Below are 27,916 nucleotides of genomic sequence, written 5' to 3' on the forward strand. Positions count from 1 at the left end.
ACATAGTCTGTGAAATAATGGTACATGATTAACATGATGAGGAATGAAAGTTCAAATAAATGTACTGGCCCAGCACCAACGTCAGCAGAAGAAATAAGAATGCCTAATTAGGTGCCCCTGATGTGTACTGTAGATGTTCCTGAAAATAGAATATTTACTAATCCAAGGAAAAGCATCTAGCATCCAAATGTCATATTTTCTAATTTTATTAAAAACTCACAAATTTGTTCAACATGTCGTATTTATACAGTGAATGGTCTAATATGCACTGGAGGTCACGTAAGCTTAGGTTTATTAGAACAATAAAAGACATACCATGAGAATTTGATATTTAAAGAAATTAGCAGCTGCTCGCTGCACATTTGACCATCGATTTTAATAGTTTGGATTCTCCTTTAAAGACACAAAAATAAAACTTGTAGGTCTAAGTATGTTATATTAACAATTTATGAATGTTTTTTTCAGCAGACTAAAAAAAATTAAGAAGTAAATACTTCTTATGGTTTTTTAACACTTACACTTTGTTTCAACACGTTCTGCAGATAATGGTGCAAAGCACTTTTACAGTATTTGTGCTATGTTTTTATTTGGCAACTGTCTACGTACTTGTGTTTTTTTTTTTTTTTTTCCTCCCCTTTTTTTGTAAACAACATCTTGTACAAACTAGCACAGTGAACCACAACCCCAGCAAACTCGTTTTTCTTCGTACAATATAAATAAAGTCGATACAAAAGTTTGGTTGGTTGCTTGGAACTTTTTTATCTGGATCAAGAGGTTCTAAAACATGGTTGATACTTTTAACTCCTGAATTAAATATATTACGTAAACAGTTGACTGTTCTAAGTCCCTTTCAGACCCTCGTTAAAATATTTTTAGAAGGTAGACTTCATTTAACAACATTTCAAGTTCTCTTCCATTAAATAAAGGGTTCACAATCCATACAACATTTACTGTTTGCCTTTTGAAGGCCAACGTCAGATTTGGTGGAATTCTTGGTAAAACAAAAGGATATGTCCAGATAGAGAAAAACAAGAGCCTTTTTTCCTCCCTGGCCTCCAGAAACATATTTAGTGTCAAAAAGGTTGTTTAAGTGTCAATATGGCAGAGCCTTGAAAGGCAAAGAGGTCTGAGGAGCTTTCAAATAAATAAATTAGTCTGACGACTCAGATCTTTCCTGGAGTCAACATCGCAGGTAAGCGTTAGGTAAGCCGCCATGGGCGTTTCTTTGTAAAGTTAAAGTCTTTGACAGTAGCTAATGCTGTTAATATGTGGCAATCATTGTTTTGAGAGTGAGGGTTTAACCGGTGGGCTTCAGGAAGGGGGCTGCTGTGCTAAAGCCTCACAGCACAGTCCGTACAGCGATTAGGTCAACAGTAGCCATCAGTCTTTTTGTGTGCTCGAGTTCTGACTTTGATGAGGAGAAAGGAACAGGAACCGAACAGCAACATAATATCAAGGTAAACGTCTACGGCCACGATGTCCTCTGCTGCACCTCTGTATACTCTCGTGCCGCAAAAATCATAAGGAAAAAGAAAAAGAAATGCCAAAAAATAATAAATATGAATGTCAAAACAAAGAATGTGACCAGCGTCCCTGTCCCCTGTCCACCCTCCCTTTTCTGTTGTCCCTTAATTTCTTTCTGGAGAAACGTCCACCTTCATAAAGCTACCAGACTGTGGCCTCGTTCATTTCCGACGGGGGGTGGGAGAGGTGGTTGCTGTATCCGCTTCCATTGAGGGACAGTGAGGTAAAAGAGGGGCTGGGGCCAAACACGTCAGAGGACATACTGTGCAGAGGTCCTGGGATGCCGGGCTCCGGGCTGGGCGAGTCCCCCGGGTGGTGGGACACGATGTCTGAAAAGCGCTGTACTTCACTGGACGGATGGTGTCCAGGGATGGGATGGTCCATGCCCCCTAGAGGGGTTCCAGTCGGTCCCGACGATGGGACAAAGGGGAGGTCCACTGGGGTCTGGGCCTGCGAGGATGGCGGGCCCTGAGGAAAGAAGTCATAGTTCCCTCCAGGTCCATAGTACTCACTCTGATAATCTGCCGATCAAAGGGAAACATCAGACTTGGTTCAAACACTTCAAGAAGCTGTGCATTAAAAAAATTCATTGAACATGTAGCCTGTAGTTCCACAGAACAAGGCCTCACTGTGCCACATTAGTCACAGAGCATGTTACACTTAAATCACAAATGTAGCTGGGTGGGGAGAACAAGGCTGGCGAGAAAATTAATTAGAAGGAGGAGCACTTCATCAGTGATTTTACCTTCACACAATTCACCTCAGAGCTGAAGTGCAGAATAATCAGAAATACACTGCTGGGTTTGAAGAAGAAACTAAATAAAAAACTTTTCTTGATAAACATCCAGAAATGGTTGGAGGTGAAGGCACAACATCCCCAGAGGCATGAAGCAGGAGTGTGGCAGTGTTTCAATATTTTTAAAAAATATTTTTACCTATTGTTTTTTTCAAACATACTACTACTACTACTATTACTACTACTACTACTACTACTACTACTACTAATAATAATAATAATAATAATAATAAAGGAAAGAAAAACTTTTTAATTATCAAACTCAATTAAAAAAGAAAAAGTAGTGCATCCTTGGTCATTTCACTATTCAGAATAAAGGGCCATTAAACTGAGATTTTCAATTTGATTCCTACTAGAAATGAATCATTGCACTGCTGTATTATAAAACTGTTAAAAACACAAACACAAATCATTAAAAACAAACAAACAAAGCCAGGGAAATGAATAAATGAATACCATAATATAAAAGTCTCATGAATGCTGAAGATAAGAGAAAGAGAAATACCACTGGAATAAAACTGTGTTGATGGAAATGGCTAACCTACTGACCTCAATTATGGTAAAGAGTTAGACATTAATGCAGACTGAGGAGAGGCCAAAACGGCAGCTCCATTTACACCCATGGGCGAGAGACACCATCCCAAACCAGCACTGCGGTGGCATTAAACACTGGTTTAGAGGCAGGAGCGCAGCAGACTGTTCAGACTCAATGAGGCCTTTAGCTTGGGTCAGACTTAAAACACACACACAAACCCAAAGCACTGCTTAAAGGGTTCATTAGTGAAAATGTAGCTTATTAGCCCAGTGGTGGGTTTACCAGGGGCCCAATGCTTCCTGCCCTTTAATCAGCAAACAGGCGGTGAACTATGTCCGAGAAAACGGCAGCTTCAGTGAACGCACACCGCCAGCCCCGTGTTTGCTTCTTACAGCGGGGTCAGTGTGAGCGGCGACATGAGGCTCATTTCTCTGTTCAGCGCTGGGCTGGAAAAAAGGGCAGCGCGCGGCGTTTGAGGGTAGCGCTTCCTCTTACCTCCGTAGTAGGAGAAGGGTCCGCCGTTGGGCAGCAGCTCTCCGGGCTCCAGCCGGTCCACCAGCGTGCGCATCCGCCTCGGGCTGCGGAAAAACACGTGTCTCCGCGCGCCCAGTGCGCTCAGCTGCTTCATGCGCCGCTCTTTGGAGCGCCGGTTCTGGAACCACACCTGCCACACGGCACACAAACAACACACACGTTAGACCCAATACCCTGTTCTTTCCATACAGACAATATACACTCGCAGCGCAGCAGACCACCGTGCGGTTAGACGAAAAACAAAAGACCCGCTCGTGCGACATTCCTTACGCTAAAGAAATACAACTAAAACGAGCTGGACCGTAAAACCCGCTTTTCATCATTCATTATCCATAACGCTTCCGTGGCTGTACAGACGGGTGTGTTCATGTATTATGAGGAACGTGGGATCGTGTACATAGTAATATAGGACCGTATTTGGGCCCTGAACATTATAGCCAATTTATTTGATTTAAGCCTTACGAAAAATAATTTTGTAATTTAATACGCAAACTCATAGTGTTTCGTTTTGCTCGTTTAGAAAGAATACGCTCGTATGAATCCGCTGGAGCACACTTAAATATAGGGACAAACTCGACTGTACGAGAATTTCTTCAACTGCCCAGAGTAGCAGAATCCCATCTCAGCACACAAGCTCATCGTCTTCACCAAATAAACCGCGTGCACGTGCACAGCTAAAACATGTCATTACAGCACGCAGAGAAACGTTATTTCCATTCTTCATCATCCGTAAACTTTCATGGCTTTAGATTTAAAACAGCGGGAAAAGGAGACATCAGTTATTGTGAGCGTGCGTCCAAAAGCCTAATGAGGCCGAGATGTTGTCATTATCCGCTGTATAACAGCATAACATTAGCCTGGCTTATTTTTTAATTTCATATTTTAGTGGTTCAGAATAAATATCTTTAAACGTCCTCCTGTTCTAGACTCGCACAGTAACGCAGGACACAGCTCAGCCCGCGTTCAGCACTTTCCTGCTGCAGTGACAACATTACTCCCAATTACAGTGAGAGCGAGGCTCGCGCCATCCTCGCTCTAATGATCTTTTAACCCTCCATTTAGCCCGACTGAGAGGGGCAGCAGCAGGGACTTCACATCTCCCATTAACAGGCTCCTTAAGAGGAACGAAGCCCCCCACATCAGACCTCCATCAGCTTATTATTTCATCATCTACAATTCCTCCCTTCATTTTTTTGTTTGCTAATTACTGTTTATTGCGCCGCTCTTTCCGGGTTCGCCCCCCCAGACAGCAAAGCCCACTGTCTGCTTCCAACACTTCATCTCATCTTCAGCCACATTCCTGGACGGGTTGAGAAGCTGGTATTCACAGCTATTCGCAATGGAAAGAAACTATTTCAGCTCATGTGAACTTATGTTCCTACTCTTCGCTGATGAATTCATCCTTAATGAGGAAAGTAAATAACGAATTTTAGTGTAAACAGAATTTAAAATATTTTTCATACCACACTGCTGCATCAGACCTTCCTCATCACCATCCTCAGCTCTTATTTTCTACAGCTTTTATCCAGAACGCTTTAACCTTCTCTTCTCTTCTCTTCTCTTCTCTTCTCTTCTCTTCTCACCACGCACATGTTCTTTTCACATGTATCTACGCTGAAAGTCTCCTCATCTTTAACACTTCTATAATTCAGAGAACGCCAGTAACCCGAAGTCACAGTCTCCCGGTGAAGCGGCCACTCCGGGGAATTTTAAACAGACCCGGGGCAGTTCTTTCCCTCAGGACGGTCTCCGAGGGGCTAAACGGAATGGCACCGCGCTGCCAGCCCCCCACAGCCGGCTGGCATTTTCCTCCATCACCCGAGCCAACCAACTAAATTAGGCTAACTACAGAAATATTAAAAAACTAAAACTACAAAATTATCAAAAAACAATAAAAAAGCAGTTTCTATGATTATAAAAAATAAGACCAAATTAAGAAAAAGACAAATTAGGATAACAATAAAATATAAAACGAATTAATCGAACAACAATAACAAAAAATCGCGCAATTACAGAAATATAAAAACCGAGTCTCTCATAACGTTTTAAAACAATTTGACTGCAGAAAAAAATCATCAGCATATATTTGCAGCCAATAAAAACGGGAGTTAAATGTATATTTTTAAAAAAGGGACTGAATGAAATATTTACCTCATTATACGGCTGGAACAAGAGAATACTACTATTATTATTATTATTATTATTGTTGTTGTTGTTATTATTATTGTTATTAATAACAATAATAATAATGACCATATTTTCCCTTTCATTTCAAATAAAAATGGACAGATGCGCTGACAACAAATTCGCTAAACACACCACGCACACACACACACAGACACACGAGTACAGTGCAGAGAGGAGGTCATTTGCTCATGTCTTTTTGCTGAGCCGTAACCGCGGAGAGCCGCTCTCCAGTCCTCATCAGCCCCTCTCTCTCTCTCTCGCTCTCATTTATTGATATAAAAGCCGGGCGTGTCCGGCTGCTCTACCTGTATGACCCTCATGTTAAGGCCGGTCTCCTGCGCCAGCTGTTCCCGGATGTGGCGCGTGGGTTTGGGCGTGGCAGCAAACGCTGCTTTGAGAGTCTCCAGCTGTTTGGCCTTGATGGTGGTGCGCGGGCCGCGTCGCTTCCCGCCCAGATTCTGATCATCAGCCTCGTTACTAGGAGCCTCTTTATCAGACAGAGCGGCGATCTCAGAGTCTTTCACATCGTCCTGCAGAGGATCCTGCGAGTCCGGCGATAAACTGGGGTCACTGCAGGCTGTTACTGAGACAAAGAGAAAGAGAAGACATTAATAAATAATAACATTAGTATTATTAATAATAATAATAATAATAATAATAATAATGATTATAATTATAATAATTATAATAATAACAATAATTATAATAATAACAATAATAATAATAATGATGATGACCACACAACAACAAAGAGATTATCAATTAATAAATAAACATATTAAAAGGTACAACAAATAACAACATCAACAAACATGATAATAATAAAAAATAGATAGATAGATAGATAGATAGATAGATAGATAGATAGATAGATAGATAGATAGATAGATAGATAGATAGATAGATAGATAGATAAAACACAAAGACAGAAAAAATACACTTTAAAAGAGGCTAAAAAACTATAAATATTGTCTATTTTTTAGGATTTGTATTTTGTCCACGAATTTGATACAAACTAAAAGTAAACTGCCTGTGAAATAAACAGGTCACAGTAACTGTGTGGTGAAGGGTAAGCGGGTGGGAGGGTGGTGTTTGTGGGTGATTGTGGCCTAAAGAGCCAGTAAACATTAAATGCTGGAGAAATTCAGAGCATAAAAGAACCGTTTCAGTCCAGTCGACTGTGTCCGGTTACACAGTGTGTGACGGTTTCCGGGCGGTCATATTCTGACCGATCATTTACGAGTTTTTCAGAAGTCCTTTTAATATTTTTCTTCACGTATGTAGACACCAGACCGAAAACGGCTAATCGTGGACGTACACTGTCCAGCAGGTGCTGTAACCGCTGGCCTGTCTGTGACTTGGTCTTACCAGAGAGCAGGTTGGTGTCCTTCACGTTGGTGTTGCTTAAATAATCGTCTTTGCACACGAACTTGTTCTCGTCGATGATGTAGAGCTCCTCCCCTGTGGACAGCTGCTTGTTGCACATCATGCAGGTGAAGCAGTTGAGGTGGAACACTTTGCTCCGCGCCCTCCGCACCAGGTCGTTGGGGGAGATGCCCTGAGCACAGCCCGCACACTTAGTGCCGAAGCGCCTGCACAAGAGACACACACACAGGTGGGGACACAGTCAGCACGGCCTCAGCACGGGAACTACTCATTATTAAAATCATAAAAAAAAACTCGCACATTTTATCCACCTGATGTGCTTTAAGTTTTTTTCTCAATTTAAGAAACGCTGTGTGTAAAATGAACTCCACAAGCTGGCGCCTTAAATAACCTCATTTGACAAAAGACGATAAATACAAAAACAAAATTAATAAATAAATAAATCAGGAATCGCAAAAAAACTCGCAATTCTAAATAGTGCTAAAAACGCTAGAGGATCATGGGAGGCTGTAGGCCTGTAAACGTTTCAAACGGCATCAGCACGACTAAAACTGGGATAAACGGGTGATTCCCCGAATACACACGAGCTGCTCTGACCATCAGCGTGGACTGGCAGTTTGTGCGCGCAGACTGTTTATTCTCTGTCTGTCGGTTTCCACCTCAAAGTGGTTTACTATTCAAATCCACTTATCACATCTCGGTTTGGAGCAGGGCAAACACACACACACACACACACACACACACACACACACTCGTCCCCGGACAGGGCATTGATCCTTAAAAACAAAGTGTGATTTCCTTTAGAGTTTACAGACTCGTGGTGTTATCTGTTCTCCATTTTGCATGACAATCCAAATTAACAAGCTTTTAATTAATGGCCGTGCTAATCAAAGAGTCCAGCATGCTAACCTTATTGTCAAGTCTTCCTCTCACACGCACAGTGGGAGCCGGAAAATCAGAAGGACTTATTTGTGCGTTCTTCCTCTCTAGAAAATTTGGAATAACTGAATTTATCACTAATATTAGAGAGCAACGAGTCTCTGTCTAGTGGACTGGCTAACTGATCATGCTAAGTCTAACAAAAGAAAGAGTGCTACACTCATAGCACACTCATCTAGTGTATCTGGACACGTCTGTGAAAAATAAATATCAGGTCTAATAATAAATCAGTTTAATAGGAAGACCTCGTGCCGGAGCAGTTTAGCCCAATACTGCCACTAAAACACATCTGCTGAAGTATTTTGATGGACGTATTTCTTATGAGAGAAAAAATATTATAATTATCAGCAGTAACACAACTGTTATCTAATAAAATATTAGCTATAATAATAAAACAGCAGCTGAAATGATACAATTACGCCGAACGTCACCAACTCTTCACTGATAACTGATGAAGGCCTACAAATACATGCTGAACACAAACTGGGTGACCACAGTCCTGTGCGGAGAGGCTCAGTCTCCCCCCAAAAACTGCTCCAGGCGCTTCGCTGAGGCCCACCACTCACCTAAAGAAGTCGTTTTTGCAGTAGAGCTTTCCCTCCCTCGAGAAGCATTTCTCCGTTAGGTTGCATTTACACTCGCAGCACTGCACACACTTGATGTGCCACGCTCTGTCCAGCACGTTCAGCAGGAACCTGTCCAGTATCGGCCTCTCGCAGCCCGCGCAGTGGACCATCGTCTCCGGTAACGGACCGCTATAGCTCGAGCTCTGGGGGGTGTCGTTGGTTTGGCTTGGATTTGTTTGTTTGACTGTTTGTTTGTTCCTCCGGAGCACGAGAAGCCTCTCTCAGTATCTCAAGCAGGCAAAGAGAAGGCTGCCCCTTACTCCAGGTCTCCCCTCTCTGCCAGTCTCCGCGAACAGCTGCGGCGCTTTCAGACCCCCAGATGTGGTCAGGAAAAGCTCCTGAACGAGCAGGCCGGGGCTTCTCGCTTGTGTGAGGTAGTTGCCAAAGCGCGTGAAAGCCTCAGTGGTCCGTCATGTCCGTCTGCTCTCTCTCTCTCTCTCTCTCTCTCTCTCTCTCTCTCTCTCTCTCTCTCTCTCTCTCTCTCTCTCTCTCTCTTCACACACGTAAATAAATAAAAGCCTCGCGGCACGTGGGCGACGTTACACCACTGAGCTGGCACGCGCTAAACGAAAAGCAGCATGGCCGTCCCTGTCGGAGTGAAAGAGCTGCAGAACAGGAGGAAAAGAGAAGAAAAGGATGCTGAAGGTTGACGGCGCGGCTAATGCAGCCGGTCTCGGACGGCGGCAGCGCGCGAGGAGACGCACAAGCTCGTGCACGCGTCCATTGATCCAGACAAACCAGCAGAAAAATCCCTCAAAAACAAGTCAGTTTCAGTAAAAAGTCCCACTTCTCCAAAAACAAAAGCGTGCCTCTCCCTCCGCCTCTCCGCGGCGCGTCTTGTTCGGTATGTTTCTCTTATCTTGTTGTTGTTTTTGTTGTTGTTTTGTCGCTGTGCTAACAGGCGCGCGTGCTGTGTTCCCCTCTCTCATTCACTCTCACTGTCTCTCACGCGCGCGCGGCCCTCTCGAGCTGATCTGATCTGCGCTGCGCCCGACGCTCGCTAGCCTCCCTTATTCACGGGCCTGTGACGTCACGGAGGAGCGAGGCCAATCGGCGCCGCTTCATACGAGGCGCGCGCCGAGCGACCGGACCGATACCACGGTGTCCACGAGAATCCGCCGGAGCGCGCGCTGCTATTTATAGGGAGAGATGCGCGACAAAGCGGAGTGTCAAAAGCAAAATGGAGAAAAAGAATGAAAAGGAAAAAAAAAAAAAGGAAGAAGAAAGGAAGGAAGGAAGGGAGGAAGGAAGGAAGGGAGGAAGGAAGGAAGGAAAAGCAAACGCGGTTAGAAAAAATGAGGAGGGATGAAGAGAACACGCAGACGATTCCAGTCTCGCTCAGTCCTCTTCTTCATCTTTTTTACTTTCATTTTTCTGGTGATGATTTCTGTTTTTCACCCGGATGCGGAGAGCGCGGGGCTGCTGAAGGCTTTGCTGATGTGAGGTAGGTATCGGACTTCATATCAGTCCATTTAACACTTTACTGCCTGCCAAACGCTCAATGTTCTCAGTGAGGTAACAGTCATAACGGGGCCTTTTGCGACGCATAACGCTAAATACATACATTAATATGACTGATATTTACTCATCAGCTACATTATATTTTCTGTAGAATGCATATTTCTCTAATACAACAGCCTGCAGAAGCAAATACAGCTTCCCAAAACTGTGCTATTAAATCTTATTTATAATGCCATAATGAAATTAGTGAAGCTGTTCGTTTTCCCTTTTGATTTAGGAGATAGACTGGTGGTCAAAAGCTTTGTTATTTTCGTGTATTATTGGGTTATTTTAAAACAGGAGTGCGCGAACTTCGTTGTTTATGAACAGAGGATAGTTGTTTCTAATGTCTTTTATCTGCCAAATTTTGTTTTACATTTCTTTTCTTTCTAACTTTTAATTTCTCCTATTTTTCCTGTTCCACGTCCAAAATTAATCATTGTTATCATTAGAATATTTTATTACAAACCCGTTAACCTTGTCTTCTTGTGAATGTAGCACCCCAGTAGGTGCACGTGCCTCCCTCAGACTTTAACTCTGTCTCATCACTGCACGTGTGAATGAATCAACACACTTCACAACCTGCTCTCCGCCTTTGCTCCTTTGTCCAGCCGGAGAAAGCGAAAGACGAGGAGGCTCTAAACTTTACAGCCTCCTGGATCATCCTAATGGCCCATACACACACACACAGGCGCTCGCGCACGCACCCTCACACACATGCCTCACATAGTTTAATTAGTCCAGCTCGAGCCGCTCACCCGAGGCTCCAATATACAAATGAGTAAATTACTCGCTTTCACGTTCCCGAGAGTCAGCTGACCTTTTTCTGCACTTCTGTCTTTATACTCGATTGTCCGGTTAAGCTGTCCTTCCTCACTCAGCGCTGCTGAATGACCGGTAGTCCGAACGCGAGCGTAACTGCGAGTTTTCTCCGCGCGCGTCCTAAAGCAGGACAGCCTGTGTCTCAAACCGCAACCTGCAGTGCAAACGGAGTGCAGCTAATCTCACTCTCTTACATCATCAGCCAGTACACACCTCTGCCTTCACTTCATCACACACACACACACACACACACACACACTCACACACACACACACACACGCACGCACGCATGCATGGCAGACTGAAGGACATCTTTTGAGTTATTTATATTCTGGCTGCGTTTACAGCCCAAACGCTCCAGACTGGAATCTGGAATCAATACCGAGAGGCTCTGGGTGCATATGGGCTGCTTCTCATGTAAAGTGGAGGGGGGACAGCTGGGACCCCCCGAGACGGGGCATTAAAACAACTATATATACATACATACATGCATACATACATACACACACACACACACACACACACACACACACACACACATATATATATATATATATATATATATATATATATATATATATATATATATATATATATGAAATAAATGAATAATATGTAAATATGTAATTTTGGTTTCCACTCACTTTACAATGGACTTACATGCGATACAGCATCAACATAGTAAGTCAATTGAAGAAAAATATCCAAAACAACAACAACAACAAAAAAGCAAGTGCAAAAACTAAACCAACAAAACAACATCTATAAAAACAACATCAACCAACAGCTCAATAACCACGACATTCATAACATCAACAATATCAGGAATAATATTGTTAATAATAATAATAATAATAATAATATTAAAAAATAATATAAAAAACAATAATAAAAATAATGATAATAATAATAATGATAAAGATAGATAGATAGATAGATAGATAGATAGATAGATAGATAGATAGATAGATAGATAGACAGACAGACAGACAGACAGACAGACAGACAGACAGACAGATAGATAAAGCTGCTCCTCTGCATGTAGTGGCTGAGGTGGAGAAGGGACAGTGCTAGAGGGAGCTATCGATCGAGAAATGCTCACAGCTCCTGTCCTGCCTCCCTTGCTCTCACTGTGGGAACAGTCAGAGTGCAGTGTGGGCATCACTCTTCACTGCTGCTCGTTGTGTAATGCACCCTGTTCCACTGCAAAAAGCCCACTTCTATACTTCATTAGAGCCCATCAGTAAACTCATACATGATCTGAATCACTCCTACTGTAGACTTTATACACGTTTGTAAGGGTTTTCAGTGTTAGAGCCGCAAAAATACATTCGACAGGTTTTCCAGTCGTCATTTCTAAAGCAGTACTGTATGATTTTGAATTAAATTCAGGCGAGTTCAGATAAATGTTAGCTAATGCTGAAAAACCTGGGGGGAAAAACACATTGTTGAATAAAAATGTTCTGAAAAAACAAAACAAAAAAAAACATGGGCGATACAAAAAAATGAATAATAATAATAATAATAATAATAATATGAAATGTATAATAATAATAACAACATTAAAAAACGAAAATTTCAAGTACAAACTAAATTTTATGATTCGGACTGTGACATTTTAAAGTAAGAGTGCAGGCTGCTCCACCGTGTCAATATACAGAGTTAACCTGACGAGACCTAAAGTTAAAGATTAAAAATAAATATGAATATGGACTACAGGTCATAAATAATTAAGACGGAAAATAATTAAAAACGAAAGCAGAAGATAAAATGATTAATAATAATAATAATAATAATAATAATAACAATAATAATAATACAATACAGTGATATTTCAAATTTTATTTTATTTTAATTTGTAATGTTTACAGTTTGCACTCCTTTGTGTGATTGTGTGAGGGAGAGGGAGAGAGAGAGGGAGACAGAGAGAGAGAGAGAGAGAGAGAGAGAGAGAGGGGGCGAGAGAGAGAGAGAGAGGGTGAGAGAGAGAGAGAGAGAGAGAGAGAGAGAGAGAGGGTGAGAGAGAGAGAGAGAGAGAGGGTGAGAGAGACTCTGGTAATAAAGTGTGACATATCAGGCCTGACTCGCTCTCTGATCAGCACTGGAAGGGGTGGGGGTGGCGGTGTTTGGGGCCCAGACCCGTCCTGCACAAGCTCAAACGGCCTGCGCGCGTAGATGAAGAAGCACCACTCCGCTTTAATACTGTGAGTCTATGATGACGCGCTGACGGAAACCATATAAACACTCAGAGTCGATTCACACCAATCCGGTCCAAATACTACGCCACGTGCTGCTCTGTTTACTAATGATCGGAACAGATGATCACAACAAAAATAAGCAAAACGTGTCAAATTTATTCGGAATAACAATCAGCACTAAATATATTAAATATAAGAAGGTTAACTATATGTCAATATAATGCTTAAACACAGAGTAGCACGGTGCTATAAATACATAAAAAAATATAATAAATAAATAAACACTTGAGGAATACATGTAAACCTACCGAAAGCCACGGAGGTCATACCATTTTTTATGTTATAGCTTCTGCACCGTGCTCGAGCACACGTGTGAACGCGCTTGAAAATGTAGGCAGAGCGGCCCCAGGTGAACAGTGACTGAAGCGCGCTCCTGGTTCTGCTTTGCACCGAAACAGCTTTATGCCTTTATTTTGGTAGCGCGCTTCGGGGCCGGCTGTCCATCATTAGGGCCTGGGGTAAAGAGCTGGACACAGCATCAGCTAGTACTGCTCACTGTGCTGTAGACGCACATGTCCCTCTGTCAGATGTATACAGGCTCCAAAAAGAGAGCTCTCTGTGCAGAAGAGCCTGCTTTAATCACTCTTAAATTAATGTCAGAGTAATTCAACAGCATGGCCAGTTCACAGGAACACAGCAGCATAGGTGCGTCCAGCAGTAAAGTACCAGAATATACATTCAGACTTTCTTAGGTGGGGCTCTTCGGAGGCAAAGGCCACACAAACGAACGTTAGTATTGACCCCCAACTCAACATAAACGTTTTTCCTGACTGTCCAACTCTGCTTCTGACTGGCGAGAGAAATCCAATTGAGCTTATAGATCCGCTCCGGCCGTCCTATCACTAGAGCAGCTGTTATTTCCCCCCTCAAACCCAATAATCAAACCCAGACATGATGCCTTTACATCCCACTTTCAGCAATGCATGCTTGTTCTTGTTGGTCTCATATCCACTGATCATATGTAGTCTTGATCAGACAAGCATGTATAGGACTAGAGAAACACATTCAAATATTATATGTGTCAGCATAACTAAGTAACAAGGCATCTCTAGTTAAATATGTTCAGTCTGGAGTAATGGGTAATAAAAACTGGAGAGACTAAAACCCCCTGAACTTTAGGTTTACTGAGTTATTAATCTCAAAAGACTTCACTAATCACTGAACTAAAGAAAAATAAGTAAAAGTACTTTGGGGGGAAAAAATACATTAGTTACATCCACTAGCATGTATAAGTCAGAGATAATCCTTCATTTATTCTACTTCAAATTAATATGACCATTAAGTTATTCATTTTCAGGAGATACTTCAGACAGGATTATTTGCAAAATATTCCACTGGCCTTTATCATGGAAATGCCAAAAAGGAAAATAAGTGACAAAACAGGAGTTTCCAAAACTGGAGCTCAAAAATGATTTAAAGGTACAGAAAAATGGGACTCCTAACAATTATGCAAGACCTGGTAGACCACAACACTATCACCAACAGATAAACAGCACTTTAAGCTTTAAAGCTTTAAGAGACTGGAGGAAATCAAGCTCCACTCTGCCTTCAGATCTAAAAAAAAATCACAGGTTTATCCGTTTATCCTTCCACTGTGAGAAAACAACTCAACACTATGAGTCTAACAGGATATGTAGCTGTCAAAAAGCTGTTACAGAGAAAAGGAAATAGACAAGAAAAAAAAGAAAGAAAAATCGCAAATCAAACAAAGAAACTGCTGGTTTTCTCAATGGACTGACCCATCCAGAGTCCAGACCTCATTATCACTGAATGTGCTTGTGATTACTTAGATTGTGAGAAGAAACTGCAACCAACTTCTAAGACTGAACTTTGGAAGTGTGGGAAAAATCCCTGCAGACTTCTTTGAAAAACTCAAAACAAGTCTTCTGAAAAGAACAGAAGCTTTAAGAAGAGCCAAGGATGGACACATTAAACACTGAAAAAATATACTTCATTTAGTTGTTGCGTTGTTTCCGTGTCATTTTTTTGCTTTTTTTTCCTGATGCTAAAAAATTAATAAGATGTACTTGATGGCTGTTTTGCCTAGAAATTAAATACATTAAAAGGTGGTCTCTGACTTTTGCACAGTACTGTAGTTATGCAAGTCATGTGATGAATATATTAGTTATAATGGAATTTGACAAACATCCAAGTTACACAGTTACATTCGGAAGTCTAGGGGGTTATAATGGAGATATTCTAATACTAAAATATGTCTATTAGACCACATTCACTATCAACACTGCCACTAAAAAAGAAAAAAACAAAAAATAAATTCTTACTTATAGCAAGTGAAAGGCAAACATGGCAAGGTAGTTATTGTAGCACACAGTAGCATAACAAAAATGAACAGCCCTAACAGAGATTTTATAGTTATGATTTGTGAGCTCAGTATAAAAACTTTCCAATCCACACCATCATCCCATTAGAGACACCCAGGCCCCACTGATGAAACAGGCCTATTATTATATTATTCCCCGTTGGGCAGGAATGGAAACGAGCAGTCGAGCTCGAGTTTAGATTAATGGTTCCCCGCGCTTATTCTGCAGCTAGGGTGAAAGGGCCAGGATCACTAATGATTAGAGGATAATGTGTGGTGATAAGGCCTCCCTGAGAGATATTATCGCCCATGCAGTGGGCAATGCTTGCCACAGAGCTGCTGCTCAAGGCCCAAAGCAAAGTGCAACCAGCCTGCTCTCACTACTGCTTGTCCCAAGAGTCTTGAGCTGAACTATTTTTTCTTCTCAACAGGCCAAGATTTATTTCTTCTGTTTGATAAAAGTTGAGTATGTATAGTAAAGTGTATTCACCACACAGATGTGTAAGATTACTGAGAACTAGAATTGTTCTATCAAGAAAGACTCCAAATGGGGTTTGAAGCAAACCTCTGGCACGTTCATGGACATAAACATGGACATGGCTTTAGTTTGATAAAACATTCTTTTACTTTGTATTCCCCCTTTAGGCATATATTTTAATGTAATTTTCTATGTTTAAACAAATGAACCCCTTAAAATCCCAGGCTTATTACACACTAAGCGTAATTATTCAATAACTACAGTGACTTCAATGCAAACTGGCTGAGCACTTCTTAGGTCACAGAATTGTGTAATAAAACTTTGGGCCTGCTGGTGCGACCTGACCATTTAAGGGGTTAACTAATTTGAATTAATTTGGCAAATGTAAATAACTGTTTAAACAATTAACACAAATGCATTCATAGCTGAAGTCCACAATACACAAAAATCTCCAATTGTCCAAAAGCAGCCATAGGGGTGCTGATGGTATTAATCCAAGTAAAGGCGAATAGATCTGAGAGAAATGCCCAATGACAATCGACCGCCTTTCATCAATAATAAAGCTGCCCCGACTAACTTCTCCGGGAGAAGTGCGAGAGAGCAGAGGAAGAGGAGGGGGGGAGACATGCCCGTCTCATTCATCTTCATTGCCTTTTGTGTGCACAAAAAGCAAGCTGTGCATAAGGTAAAGCCGCCATCAAAGCCGTGGCTTTATTTTATATCCTATAGATCAGGAGGGAGACAAAGCTTTATTTTCGCCGGGAGAGAGATATTTTACCTCGGCCGTACGGGTTTATGTTGGAGAGGTGTCAGGCAGGCGGAATGGATGGCTAATGCATAGGCAGTGTGCGCTCGGCCCAGCATGCTGCACGTCAGGGGAGAGGGGCCGGGATTTAGGGCCGCTGGGAGCCGGGGCTGCCACTGAGCATGGGGATATAAATGCGTGATGTTCCCCCTTCTCTCTTTCTCTCTCTCTCTTACTCTCATACACCCACAGCCACACACCCACACACACACACACACACACACACACACACACACACACACACACACACACACACACACACACCTGTTTGTATTCCCTACTTTGTGAGGTATTTCCTTTTACTTCAATATTGCTGAAGGTAAACAAATGCTAAGCCCACCCCTAACCAGATGTAAGCTTAACCCCTTAAACTGCATGGGTTTGAAATTGGGCCTAAATACTGAGCAAAAAATAATTCAGATTCTCACATCTACAAAAAATGGCTTTTTAAGAACCATCCACGGAAAGGTTCTTCCAGGAAATAAAATTGGTCCTCCTATGACATCACTCCAAAGAAGTCTTTTTGCAGCTTAATTTTAAAAAATGTACTTATTGAATAATTTATAGGAGTTATTAAATGACACTTCTTAAGATTATAATAAGTCTGGGCTTAACCTCCATAGCAATGATATGTTTTTCCTCATAAGGTCTAGCCTAATGTTCTGACATTATCAAAATTTTCATCAGGTCCCAACAAAGAGCTTAAGAACATGACTACATATACACATAAATATATATACACATGCATGCTAAATTGTTTTTATATACTTCCCCTTTTTTCACTGCTGGCTGTTTTATCTCATCAGCTAACTAAGATGTCAAGATAAACACGTTTTTACTCTATTGGTATTGTGCAACACATGGACCACATGCCCCATGAGCAGACAAAGAGTTAAAGAGATTTACAATTGCTGCTCAAAACACAGAGTCTCCCTGTCATAGCCCCCAACTCCCACCTCGATGTTAAATAGAAATCTAAGGATGTAATTGGAATTTACTGCATACCTGAATAACTGCATATAAATAAGCACACATTTCATTGGGGGCTTCACTGACACTGTTTGGGCCTATAAAGCCTGCGCATGCATTATAATGCACTGCACATAATCTTATTTTGCACAAGCCATGGCATGTGCTTGGGATCCTCTCCAAATTTTTGCAGGATTCAAGCCATCATTTTCAATTCATTAACTCTATATAGGCAACATTTTATTTGAATGGGACAGTTTATTTCAGGAAGTGGATTATGAGCAGCGGCTGAGGATCCAGCAGTTATGGCTGGCACCTCAGAGAATATGATGCAACCACAATTACCACTCTGTCCACACACTTGCTGCTTGGTGTAAGTACGGGCCAACTACTTAGACAGTGGCATTCACTTTGGCTATGAATCCAAGACAAACGCTAACTATTTCAGAATGGCGAATCGTCTTTAGCACACGCTACCAGAATGTCTACAGGGAGCAGCCAAATCCATCCACCTGGATTTGCAGTCATGCACCAGCTCTGCAGAGATCTTATGAGGCAATGCAAAATGATCAAGGAAGCTGAGGACAATGGTCAGATAATGACATCACGATTTCTGTTAAGACTCTCCAGCCATAACCATGACTATTGGTGACCTGTCGCTCCTAATTTAACACTGAAAGTTTCCACATGTTTTTTTTAGCCATGCCATAAAAGAAACCAATTTTGGTTCTCTAAAGAACCATGTTTCAGGTTTCTAAGTGTAAATAACCTTTTGATGTGAAATCTCTTCCTTCCATAACCTCTATGTTATTTAGGTTCTTCACTAACAGTCCTCTTAAGAATCTTTAATTGGCAGATTTATATATATATATATTTAGAATTTTTTACTGCATGGGCATGCATATATATATATATATATATATATATATATATATATATATATATATATATGCATGCAGTAAAAAAATGACTAAAATGTTAGAGGACTCATTTGCATATATGTTGCACTGTTATTGCACATAGCTGCACATTTGGAGTGTCTGAGCTCTGAAATGAACAAGAACAAAAGTTGAACTCTTGAAATTTTTATACGCTGTTGCAGCTCCACAAAAATGGAGATGGATGGCTGAAAAATCAATGTGTTTATTTTTCAGCGGGAAACCGAAGCGAGGACACTGGCTGCCATGTTTGACAAACATGCTGTTCTCCTGACCTCCCGCAGCTCCAGAGGCATTAGCCGAATGGAGCACACTCCTCTGCAGTCCTACTCATGTGTTGTACTGGATATGTCGCGATAGCTAGGAAACTATAGCTACTCACACACTAGAGCCACTCACAGTCACCTGCTGGGTCCCTAGAGCTGAAACAGAGGGTGGGCATGCAAATAGTTTTCTGTGTACAGCAGGCTCAGACGAGACAGCCACCTTGTTCCTTTTCCCCTGAGTGCATGTGCATGAGTGGGCCATCAGGTACGCACTGCGGGGATCCACGCTCAGGGATGGGGAGGAGGCATTTCTGAGGTAGTGAGGAGTTGAAAAGGTGAGGAGGTCATGACCTCTGGGTGTTTTACGAGGGAACGGGGGCTGATTTGTCTTCAGCGAAGCATGCTGCTGGCATCTTCACACCTTCGAGTTTCTGGCAGAGCAGGGCAGGGGCAAAGTGGAGGCTGCTGGCTGTAAATTAGCACACTGGCATGCTGACAGGCGGTCAGGGCCATGGGAACAGCACCCACCTTGACCCTTTCCTGGCTCTGCTGGGTCCAGATGGCAGAGACCACTGGAGCAGGCCATGCCCTCAAAATACCATCCGCACCACTCCAATAGAGAGCGCATCACTACAGCCATGCTAATCACAGACAAGTGTTGGTCACGCTGGAGGAGTAATTCTCACCTGCTTGAAAACAAGCGGCAATCTCAATATAATCTGAAAAATGTATTTTAAAAAGGATGCATGCAGAAGAGAAGGAGATACATATATATTGCACTAGTCTGGTTATGTGATTTGTCAAAGCATAATGAATGAACTGTTGAAAAAAGTTTTTTTTTCTCTCATTTCACTGTGAATTTATACTGCAATATTTTGTAGCATTCTATGCCATATGCTTCTATGTAATGTACAGACTTTTTAAATATTCATTAAATATTAATGCATGTCAAAACTTTTCAACATCATTTGATCACAGCAGCTATGTGTAAACATTTCATGATAAATGGATCAATAGAAATGGTTCAAAATTGATTCTTTATTACTTATTTGATCCATCTTGTTGCATTAACTTACAGTTTTTGTCTGTTCCTGTAAAGTTACCATTTTGGTGCTAAGTTTTTCTGGACAGTGATATGTTATATAACCAGTCGAACAGCTAAGACAAGTTGCTTCAGCTTACTCATTGCAAAAATATGGTAAAAAAATTGTACTTTGTAAGTTCTTAAAAAGCAATAAATGATGTTAACAATGGTATATGAACAATAACTGTGAGTGCTTAGAGTATATACCATACCTCAAAGGAGATTTCTGGTTTATTAGTATTTTTCACCAAGTCATCTATGCATTATTAGATCACCATTATCTACACAGCAGAATACTGACAAACCTTCCAGCTCTTTAGCATGTGTTCCTTCTGGAATGTGTTCTTTCTCTTCAGGGTGTGGGTGGGAATTAACACCCAAATACTGCTAGAAGACTGACTCTCTAATAAATCATGTAATCCCTGTTACTGGAAGACAAACATGCCCCAGATCTAATCATGCCTTCAGGAATCCCCTTATCAGCGCATCGCAGGTTGATCACACTCATGCTTCCCCAACCAGCCCCAAAACCTGCAGAGGTGGCCATTAGGGCTCCCCTCATGTGTATGTATTAGTTTGCACAATAAATCTCACCTTAGCGTCTAGATAACTGTATATCTATTTTAGATAGACAGACAGATACAGTTGCCATGGTGTTGCAAAAAAAGCAGTGAAGCTCCATGAATCAAGTTCTACCCAGTACACAGGGGCACCATCAGCTCCAATGTATTCCTCTGGCTTGGCTACTTTACATTGTAATAGGTGCATTGTGCATAGAATTTTCCATTTTATATCAGTGGTGAATAAATAAAAGGGTACTGAGAAAGGGATACTGTAGCTTCTAGTTAAGGAGAGCCAGATTAATTAAACACAGATTAAATCAGGTTTTGGATGCTTTTAAATCTGAAATCTCATTTCTATACAATATCATTTAAACCCCAGAGTACAAGGGCTGCATTTGAACGTGGATTATCCAAATCATCTGCCTGTGAATATATTAGATCCCCCTGCTTTCTCAAGTATGATGTCTTTTTTTAAATGCATGAGTTAAGGGGTTTTGGGAAGATCATAAAACAGCCAAGGGGAATCTTAAAAAGAAAAGAAAAGAAAATTAGAAACTTAACCAAAAAGAGAAACAATTGATCAAAGTGAGGAGGATAAGAATCAAACTGCAAGGTGTTGCCTGCCTGTCCTTTGAACTATTTATAGCTATGCTGGTTAGACTTAAATCTGCATCACAACTCTAGACATACTGAATAGATTATTATGTTTGCCTGATTAGCATACATGGCCCTCGCAGGTCTCAGGTTAGGACTATTTCTGAGCTTCTACTTATTTAAATCATATTGTTTTGTATGAAAAGATGAAAAAGAGCTAATATTCTGTTTGACATTAACAGATGCTACCATAAACACGGCAAATAAGGAAACTATGTTTAAGCCCCTAAATAGTCTATATAGACAAAATAGTCTTAAATGAAATAAATTTAGCTAAACTAACATTATGGTAGCTAGGCAATGGGAGCAATAAGGGCTCCTTGTGACTCCGAGCCCCTAAGAGACTGCTTATACCACTTACAGCAAAAAAACAGTCTTGCCTACGGCTTTAATCTTCTGCCCTTGTTGTGTATAAAGTAGATAGAGGGAAGGGAGCATCATTGTCAATCCACAGCGACGTAAGGCCGAGAACAGAACATCAGGACTCAAGCCCAACGATTAATTGATCGATTGCTGATAACATGCCTGTGAACTACCTTGTGCACAAGACAATATAATTGAGACAGTTTCACTTCACAGCGATGGCAGAAGCAGACAAAATGCCACTCTCCAGCATGTACCACTGCACAGACAAAAGCTTCCTTGATAGGATATTTCTTCTTCATTGGTCATGTTCACAATAGGATGAAGTGGTCCTCCACAGGCCCACAGGTGTGCTGTATAGCACTGTCTGCGTGTCAGCTCTGAGAGAAGGGACATGCTATTCACCTGAGCCCAATCCTCTGTGTAAAAGCTGATTGTGTTGCTGTTATCGACTTCCTCACGTAATTCTCAGCTGGAGGAAGAAAAAAAAGAAAGGGAAGTGAAAAGTTTTATCTCTGCTCGCCAGCAGCGGGGAGGGGTGAGAGTTCAGTCTCCTTAAGGCTGAGACATGGAGAACATTAGCGAGGAGCCAGGCTTTGTGCACACAAGCAGTCCACATACATACAAACACAGACCTGCAATAGTGGTGATCTACGTAAGACCATGACATCACAAATGTTGTTTTGTTTGTTCATCCTGTTGATATTTATTCTGTGAAATAATGCCTTTGTTTTTGTTTCTCACCATTCTAAGAAAAGGAATTGTCCAATAAATAAAGAACGTGCTTATGTTTACATTGATGCATTGATGGTAACGTTGGAGTTGGTTTAATTATGATGTGAAAAGAATAAAAAAAAACATTTCAATAAATTAAATATTTACATTATGATTATCTGTGCTTTGACTTTATATGTTACTTCATTCATAATTTTTTCTTGCATTGAGAGAATAAAAAAAAACACTTTATTGACTATTGTCTTCAATTAAACTGACAGTTGGTTCACCTTATTGTTCTAAAGGCAGGCAAATCCACAAAACTGGCAAATCCACAAACATCATGAAAATTAGGCCAAAAAAGTGGAAAGCATGATTTTGCATAGATGTTTTCATGGCATTTTGCTATTTGTACACTCCTACATATCATAGCTCTTCAAGGGTTCTTAGTACAGGGGATTGTTCCAATTTGAACCATGAGTTCTATATAGAACTATTTCATTGTTCTTCAGACTGAGGGAAAGTGTGTTGTATATAGTTATATAAATCAGGTCTATGTAGCACCAAAAAGAGTTCCTCTACTGCATCAAGCTTGACATCATAATAATAACAGAACCCAATATGAAGAACCATTTCCCCATGCAAAGAACCACTTAAGCATGACTTCGCTCTATACAGAACTCATAATTTGACCACCTACACACTTAAAAAATGGTTCTTCAAGGGTTCTTCAGTAAAGGGAATTATTCTCACAAGCTCTTTATAGTACCAATTCATGCTTGAAGGTTTCATTGCACAGTAAAATGGTTTTTCAGATTGTTGGAGAGTATGTTGTATATGGTTCTGTATAGAACCTTTCTGAAAATGATTCTATATAGCACCAAAATGGTTCTTCTACTGTTGCAAATTTGACATCATAGTAATAGCAGAACCTTTTTTGGTGTTAAATAGAATCATTTTCAAAAAGTTTCTATACAGAACCATATAAAACACATTCTTCATCAATCTGAAGAACAATGCCTCCATGCAATGAACCATTTAAGCATGAATGGCATTAAAAATAGTCCTTCAAGGGGTCTCTGGTAAAGGGAAAGGTTCTGTTTAAGAACCATTTTTTTAAATGTGTAAGTGGGCAGTTTTTAGGAAAAAAAGAAACAAGTCTTTGTCAATAAGAATGAAATGAAAAGAAAATAAACAGACAGCCAACGTAAAATTTCAGGGCATTTTATAGTTCCCATAAGTCAGTTGCTTGCAAATGCTTGGCATTCACACACGTATCTTCAACAAGACAAGACAATAACTCTGCATGCATACCAAAGAGAAAAGAATAATGTAAGTATAAAAAAGAAGACAGTTAGGCATACAGACACATTCTGCCTGCGTACAGGTTACACCACATGCAGAAAGAAGGTTCCACACACAGGGAACAAAGTGAATACCATTGTGTTTTGGTCTCATGTTAAAGAGGGTCACAGGCACTGTATTACAAACAAGCAAAACATCTTGAGCAGTCGATGTTAAGGCTGAAGTTACTACTAAATAATTCTTTGCTCTCTCCTCCTCTCTTGCCCTTTTAATTCATTCTCTTGCTCAAGTCTTCTCCTCTGTCCCGGTGGGGCTCTGCCTCCTCCCCGTGCACCCCTTCCACCCTTTGTGCTCCTCTTCAAATGCAGCACGTCCCCAAAATAAGCAACAGCAAATCCGCTGCCTCTTACCCACAGACGTGTTTACCATCCCATAATACCGCTCGCAGATTTGTTCAGCCCCTTGGATTGCCTTTTCTGTGCGTGTATTTCCCTCTTCTCTTATCAGCGAACAAAGCGGCTTCTTCCCCTGCCGCAGAGCTCAGAAACCCTGTGATTGTTACAATGGTAAGTATCTGAGACGCTCTCCATTTCCACTGTAAAACCTGGAGACTAATACAGCACTACCAGACCACGCAGGGCCAGATTGCTGTCAACACTCGCCAAAACTGCAAACTCAGATTAGACGTTTGCTCTCAACCTGGATTTCAAAAAAGGCTTTTCCCACTTATTCAGCTCCCAAATGGAGGGAAAAAATCAAATGAAATAATCTGCACCTATTCAGAAATAGAGAAGGTGCATTGAAGTTATTGATGTCAACTTTGCTTGCTTATTGGTGCCTCACCTGTGTCCTTGCTATAATTGAACTCTAAAGGCTTGGTGTGCAAGACAAAAAGGGTGTTCTCTGGAGTTTGACTATTCTAGAAAAGAATATTTAAAAAGCGGCTATTTTCTCTGAAATAGAAGTGAAAATGATCTTAATGTCATAAATATACATCTATACATTTTTAATTTTCTTCTTTTTCCATATGTTTTCATGGTGGTACCAATGAGGTAGAAAACCTTTTTAAAATGCCAGATAGGCACCTAATGTGTTATTGTGCTTATTTGGTCATAATTAGCTGTTTACATCGCATTTAAGCCCTAATTAAATTTCAAGCCAATTTTCTTTGCGTGGGATACACAGCTGTCTCAAAATTATCATTCACTTTGTTGAACACGGTTGGTAATGTCATATACAGTGCTGCCTAAAGGTCTGAGACCACTCTTAATTTATGTGATATTCAGTCAAAATGGCCATTCAGTCATTCATTTATGTCTGTCAGGAAAAAAAAAATAGAACACATATTTAACAAGAAATTGCACAGAAGCCTCAACACAAATATAACTGTATAACTTACATATACAACTTGCTTGTAGTTTTTCAAAGAAGTCTGCAGGAATATTTTTCTCCTCTCGATCAAAGATGAAATCATTAAGTGCTGTTTATCTGATGTTATTTTTAGTGGTATGCCACATCTTACACAGTTGCTAATAGTCCCATTTTTGTTTTTTGTTTTTAACTTCCTTTTTTCCTTTATTTTTCTTCGACTTTTTCTCCCCTATACAAATGGATCTTATATCTAATCTCCTCAGAAAAAAATACCTTTTACTCAAAGGTCATTTTGACTAGAAATTTAATAGTAAGTATAAGTATTAAGTATTGTATAGCAAGATAATAGAACCAAAATAAATTGCTTTACTTTCCTGATTGACTAAAGTCTGAATAAAAGCTGAGTTTCACATATGGGCCAGCTAATACAATGGTCTAAGTGTTACATGTACCATCCGTTCTAAAATGCTATGGATACAAATGCAAGCTGCTGAGAAGTGTCAGATGGTAGAGCTCAAAATCCTGGCCATGGAGCTGCCAACCTGCCCTCAGCTCAACAGCTAGTGTGTGTGTGTGTGTGTGTGTGTGTGTGTGTGTGTGTGTGTGTGTGTGTGTGTGTGTGTGTGTGTGCATCAGAGGCTCAAGTCACTCCATCACACACACACGGCCCAGGTTAAACTGCATGGGAATCGGGCAGGCTACACACTGTTTGTTTTGGACTCAATAGCGTCTCATTTACACGTGTTAATTGCAGCTAATTGGTTCTAATTAGATGAACAGGAAACCCTCTGGGACCATTCATACCTTTAATTTGAAGTAAATATCATTAATTAACATATGCTAATTGGGGCCAATTAACATTGATTAAGAGATGCCAAGCTACGGGGAAAAGTATAACTATCAAAATTCGATCAAGTCAGCAGAAAGCCGACGTGGATAGAGGCGGATGACAATGTGAAGCAGCATCTGGCCTGGGTTGACTGTTTGGGTGGCACTAGGAGTGGGACAGGGAGAGCTGTAGTGGTGCCTAGCCCAGCCTGGCATGCCGGCATGGCACCCTATACTGCCCCTGCCCCATGGCACACCTGCGCAGGAAGTGGTCCCGCAGACAGAAGGCATCTGTGGGCCCGGGAGGGGCCAGCGTGTGCCACACCACCGGAGCACGAGAGATTAGAGGAGCCACCGCTGAGCCGGCCAGATAGGGATGGAGAGAAAGAGAGACGAAGAGAAGAGAGAGTAGGAGGGAGAGGGAGAGAGTGGACACAAGGCAGGGAAGGAGAGACAATACGAGAGAATGCAACTAGCAAGTGAAATCGTATTAAGTTTGGTCAACATATCTAACCTTTCAAATTTTGACATTGTTGTAAGAATTCTGTAAGATTATGTAATTTGTTTTCACTTGTTTGTCTTTTATCTAGCATTATTACATGAAACAAGCAAAATTAATAGATAAATTATCTCTTAACAATCTTATGATATTCATAAGATTCTTGCAACAGTCTTACCATGTGAAATTTCAGATGTATTGACTAAACTTAAGATGATTTCACTTGATCTTTTGTGGGGGAAGGCAGTGAAAGAGAAACAACAGAAGGAGAGAGATACGAAAGAGAACACAAGGAGGATTTAGCATGCCAGAAAGCGTTTAATCCAAATGATTTTACGTGATAACAAGACCACGTTTAGCATAGCTTAAGCCAAAGCCTCGCCTGAACAATAACAAAGACGTGCAAGGGCACAGAGGGCATGGTCTCTAGAACACACAAATAAATGCAGAAAATACTGGTCACACTGTCACTGAGACTAGAAATGACACCTAAAGTGGCACTCTACTGGTCCTGTCAGATTGAATGTTAGAGACAGGCTTTGGGCATATGGGCAGGCAGACTGTTGGAGACTGTTGCTACGTCAGTGATTTGGCTGGCAAGGCTAGGTGATTCCCAGTTGGGAGAGAGCGAGAGAGACAGAGCGAGAGAGCTAGAGAGACAGAGAGAGAGTGAGTAAGAGTAAGACAGGAGAGATAGACAGAGAGAAAGAGTCAGTGAGAGAAGAGCTTGTCCATGCTGGGCTGCTAACCTATATGTCAGAGACCCGGTGTCTCTGAGCTGACACTGACATAAACACACACACGCACACAAACACGGCATAGCAGGAGTCTGGGCACACACAGAGCAGAGCAGGCCTTTTCATCAGCTTCCGCTTCACTGTGTAACTTGAGCATGGAATAAGAACACATGTCAGCCTGGAGCCACTCGCACATGAACACATACAATGCCCACTACAACACACACATCAGAACTGACCTGTCCATGCACCAGTCCCACAGACAAAGGCATTCATTCGTAGCCCTGAGAAATTGTAACACATGACACACATCCCTAATTTTGGAGTGCAATAAAGCTACATTATGTAAGTTTTGGGGATTTGGAGACATCTCTGGTGGATATGTGAAATTACACACAACATGCAGAAGAGTATACCAAGAGAACTCAATCAAAGTTTGGTGAAGGACATGTCTTCAGATGATGTGGGTGAATTAACTAATATTGTCTTCATATTGTCACCAGTATAATATTAATTGTGCGTTTGAGACCTAAACATCAAGCAGGACATTTTTTGGGCTTGTATGTGTGACGTTGACATGTAAATACATCTGACACCGACCCGACACCTCTGACTTTCAAATAATTATTTTAGTCTTTACAGGGTGACTCACATAGACACCATGTTTTTTTTCTTCTTAATAATTTGTTCAATTTTAACAAACAAAATAAAAAACCCTACATTGTGCTGCTTTAATTTCAAAAGATGTTTATTTTATTCTTTTGAGGATGTCTTATAAAGAACAGATGCAATATTGTTGATCTAACATTTGCAAGATAGCAAATTCACTGTTGTTCTTTTTGGTCACCCTTGTAGCTACAACACCACTTAGAAGTGGAGCATTTTAACTGGAAACTCGGCACGTAGCAGCACAAA

At 41.0% G+C, this 27,916-nt stretch overlaps 1 protein-coding gene and 1 long non-coding RNA gene across 2 annotated transcripts; one reads left to right on the forward strand and one right to left on the reverse strand.

Annotated features, from left to right (window-relative positions):
• Positions 1-569: 569 nt before the first annotated feature.
• On the reverse strand, positions 570-8,637 carry lhx1a (LIM homeobox 1a). The gene is made up of 5 exons (XM_017696869.2): positions 8,468-8,637; positions 6,945-7,168; positions 5,882-6,159; positions 3,351-3,519; positions 570-2,045 (listed from the first exon to the last, which is right to left on the reverse strand). Exons 1-5 carry the CDS (start codon positions 8,635-8,637, stop codon positions 1,666-1,668), a joined length of 1,221 nt encoding a protein of 406 aa, XP_017552358.1. The 3' UTR covers positions 570-1,665.
• A 456-nt stretch (positions 8,638-9,093) lies between these two features.
• Positions 9,094-20,139, forward strand: LOC108427002. The gene is made up of 2 exons (XR_001857816.2): positions 9,094-9,971; positions 18,834-20,139. It is a non-coding gene; the product is annotated as an uncharacterized LOC108427002 (long non-coding RNA).
• Positions 20,140-27,916: the final 7,777 nt, after the last annotated feature.

This window comes from Pygocentrus nattereri, chromosome 17 (assembly GCF_015220715.1).
Source record: "Pygocentrus nattereri isolate fPygNat1 chromosome 17, fPygNat1.pri, whole genome shotgun sequence".
NCBI classification, from domain to species: Eukaryota; Metazoa; Chordata; class Actinopteri; order Characiformes; family Serrasalmidae; genus Pygocentrus; species Pygocentrus nattereri.

Bases quoted from the DNA above. Each gene is read 5' to 3' on its own strand.
- lhx1a (XM_017696869.2), bottom strand. From the start codon at position 8,637: ATGGTCCACTGCGCGGGCTGCGAGAGGCCGATACTGGACAGGTTCCTG. The intron at 6,160-6,944 runs GTAAGACCAAGT...TCTTTGTCTCAG, and splicing joins GGACACCAACCTGCTCTCTG to TAACAGCCTGCAGTGACCCC. The intron at 2,046-3,350 runs GTAAGAGGAAGC...TTTGATCGGCAG, and splicing joins ACCCTTCTCCTACTACGGAG to ATTATCAGAGTGAGTACTAT.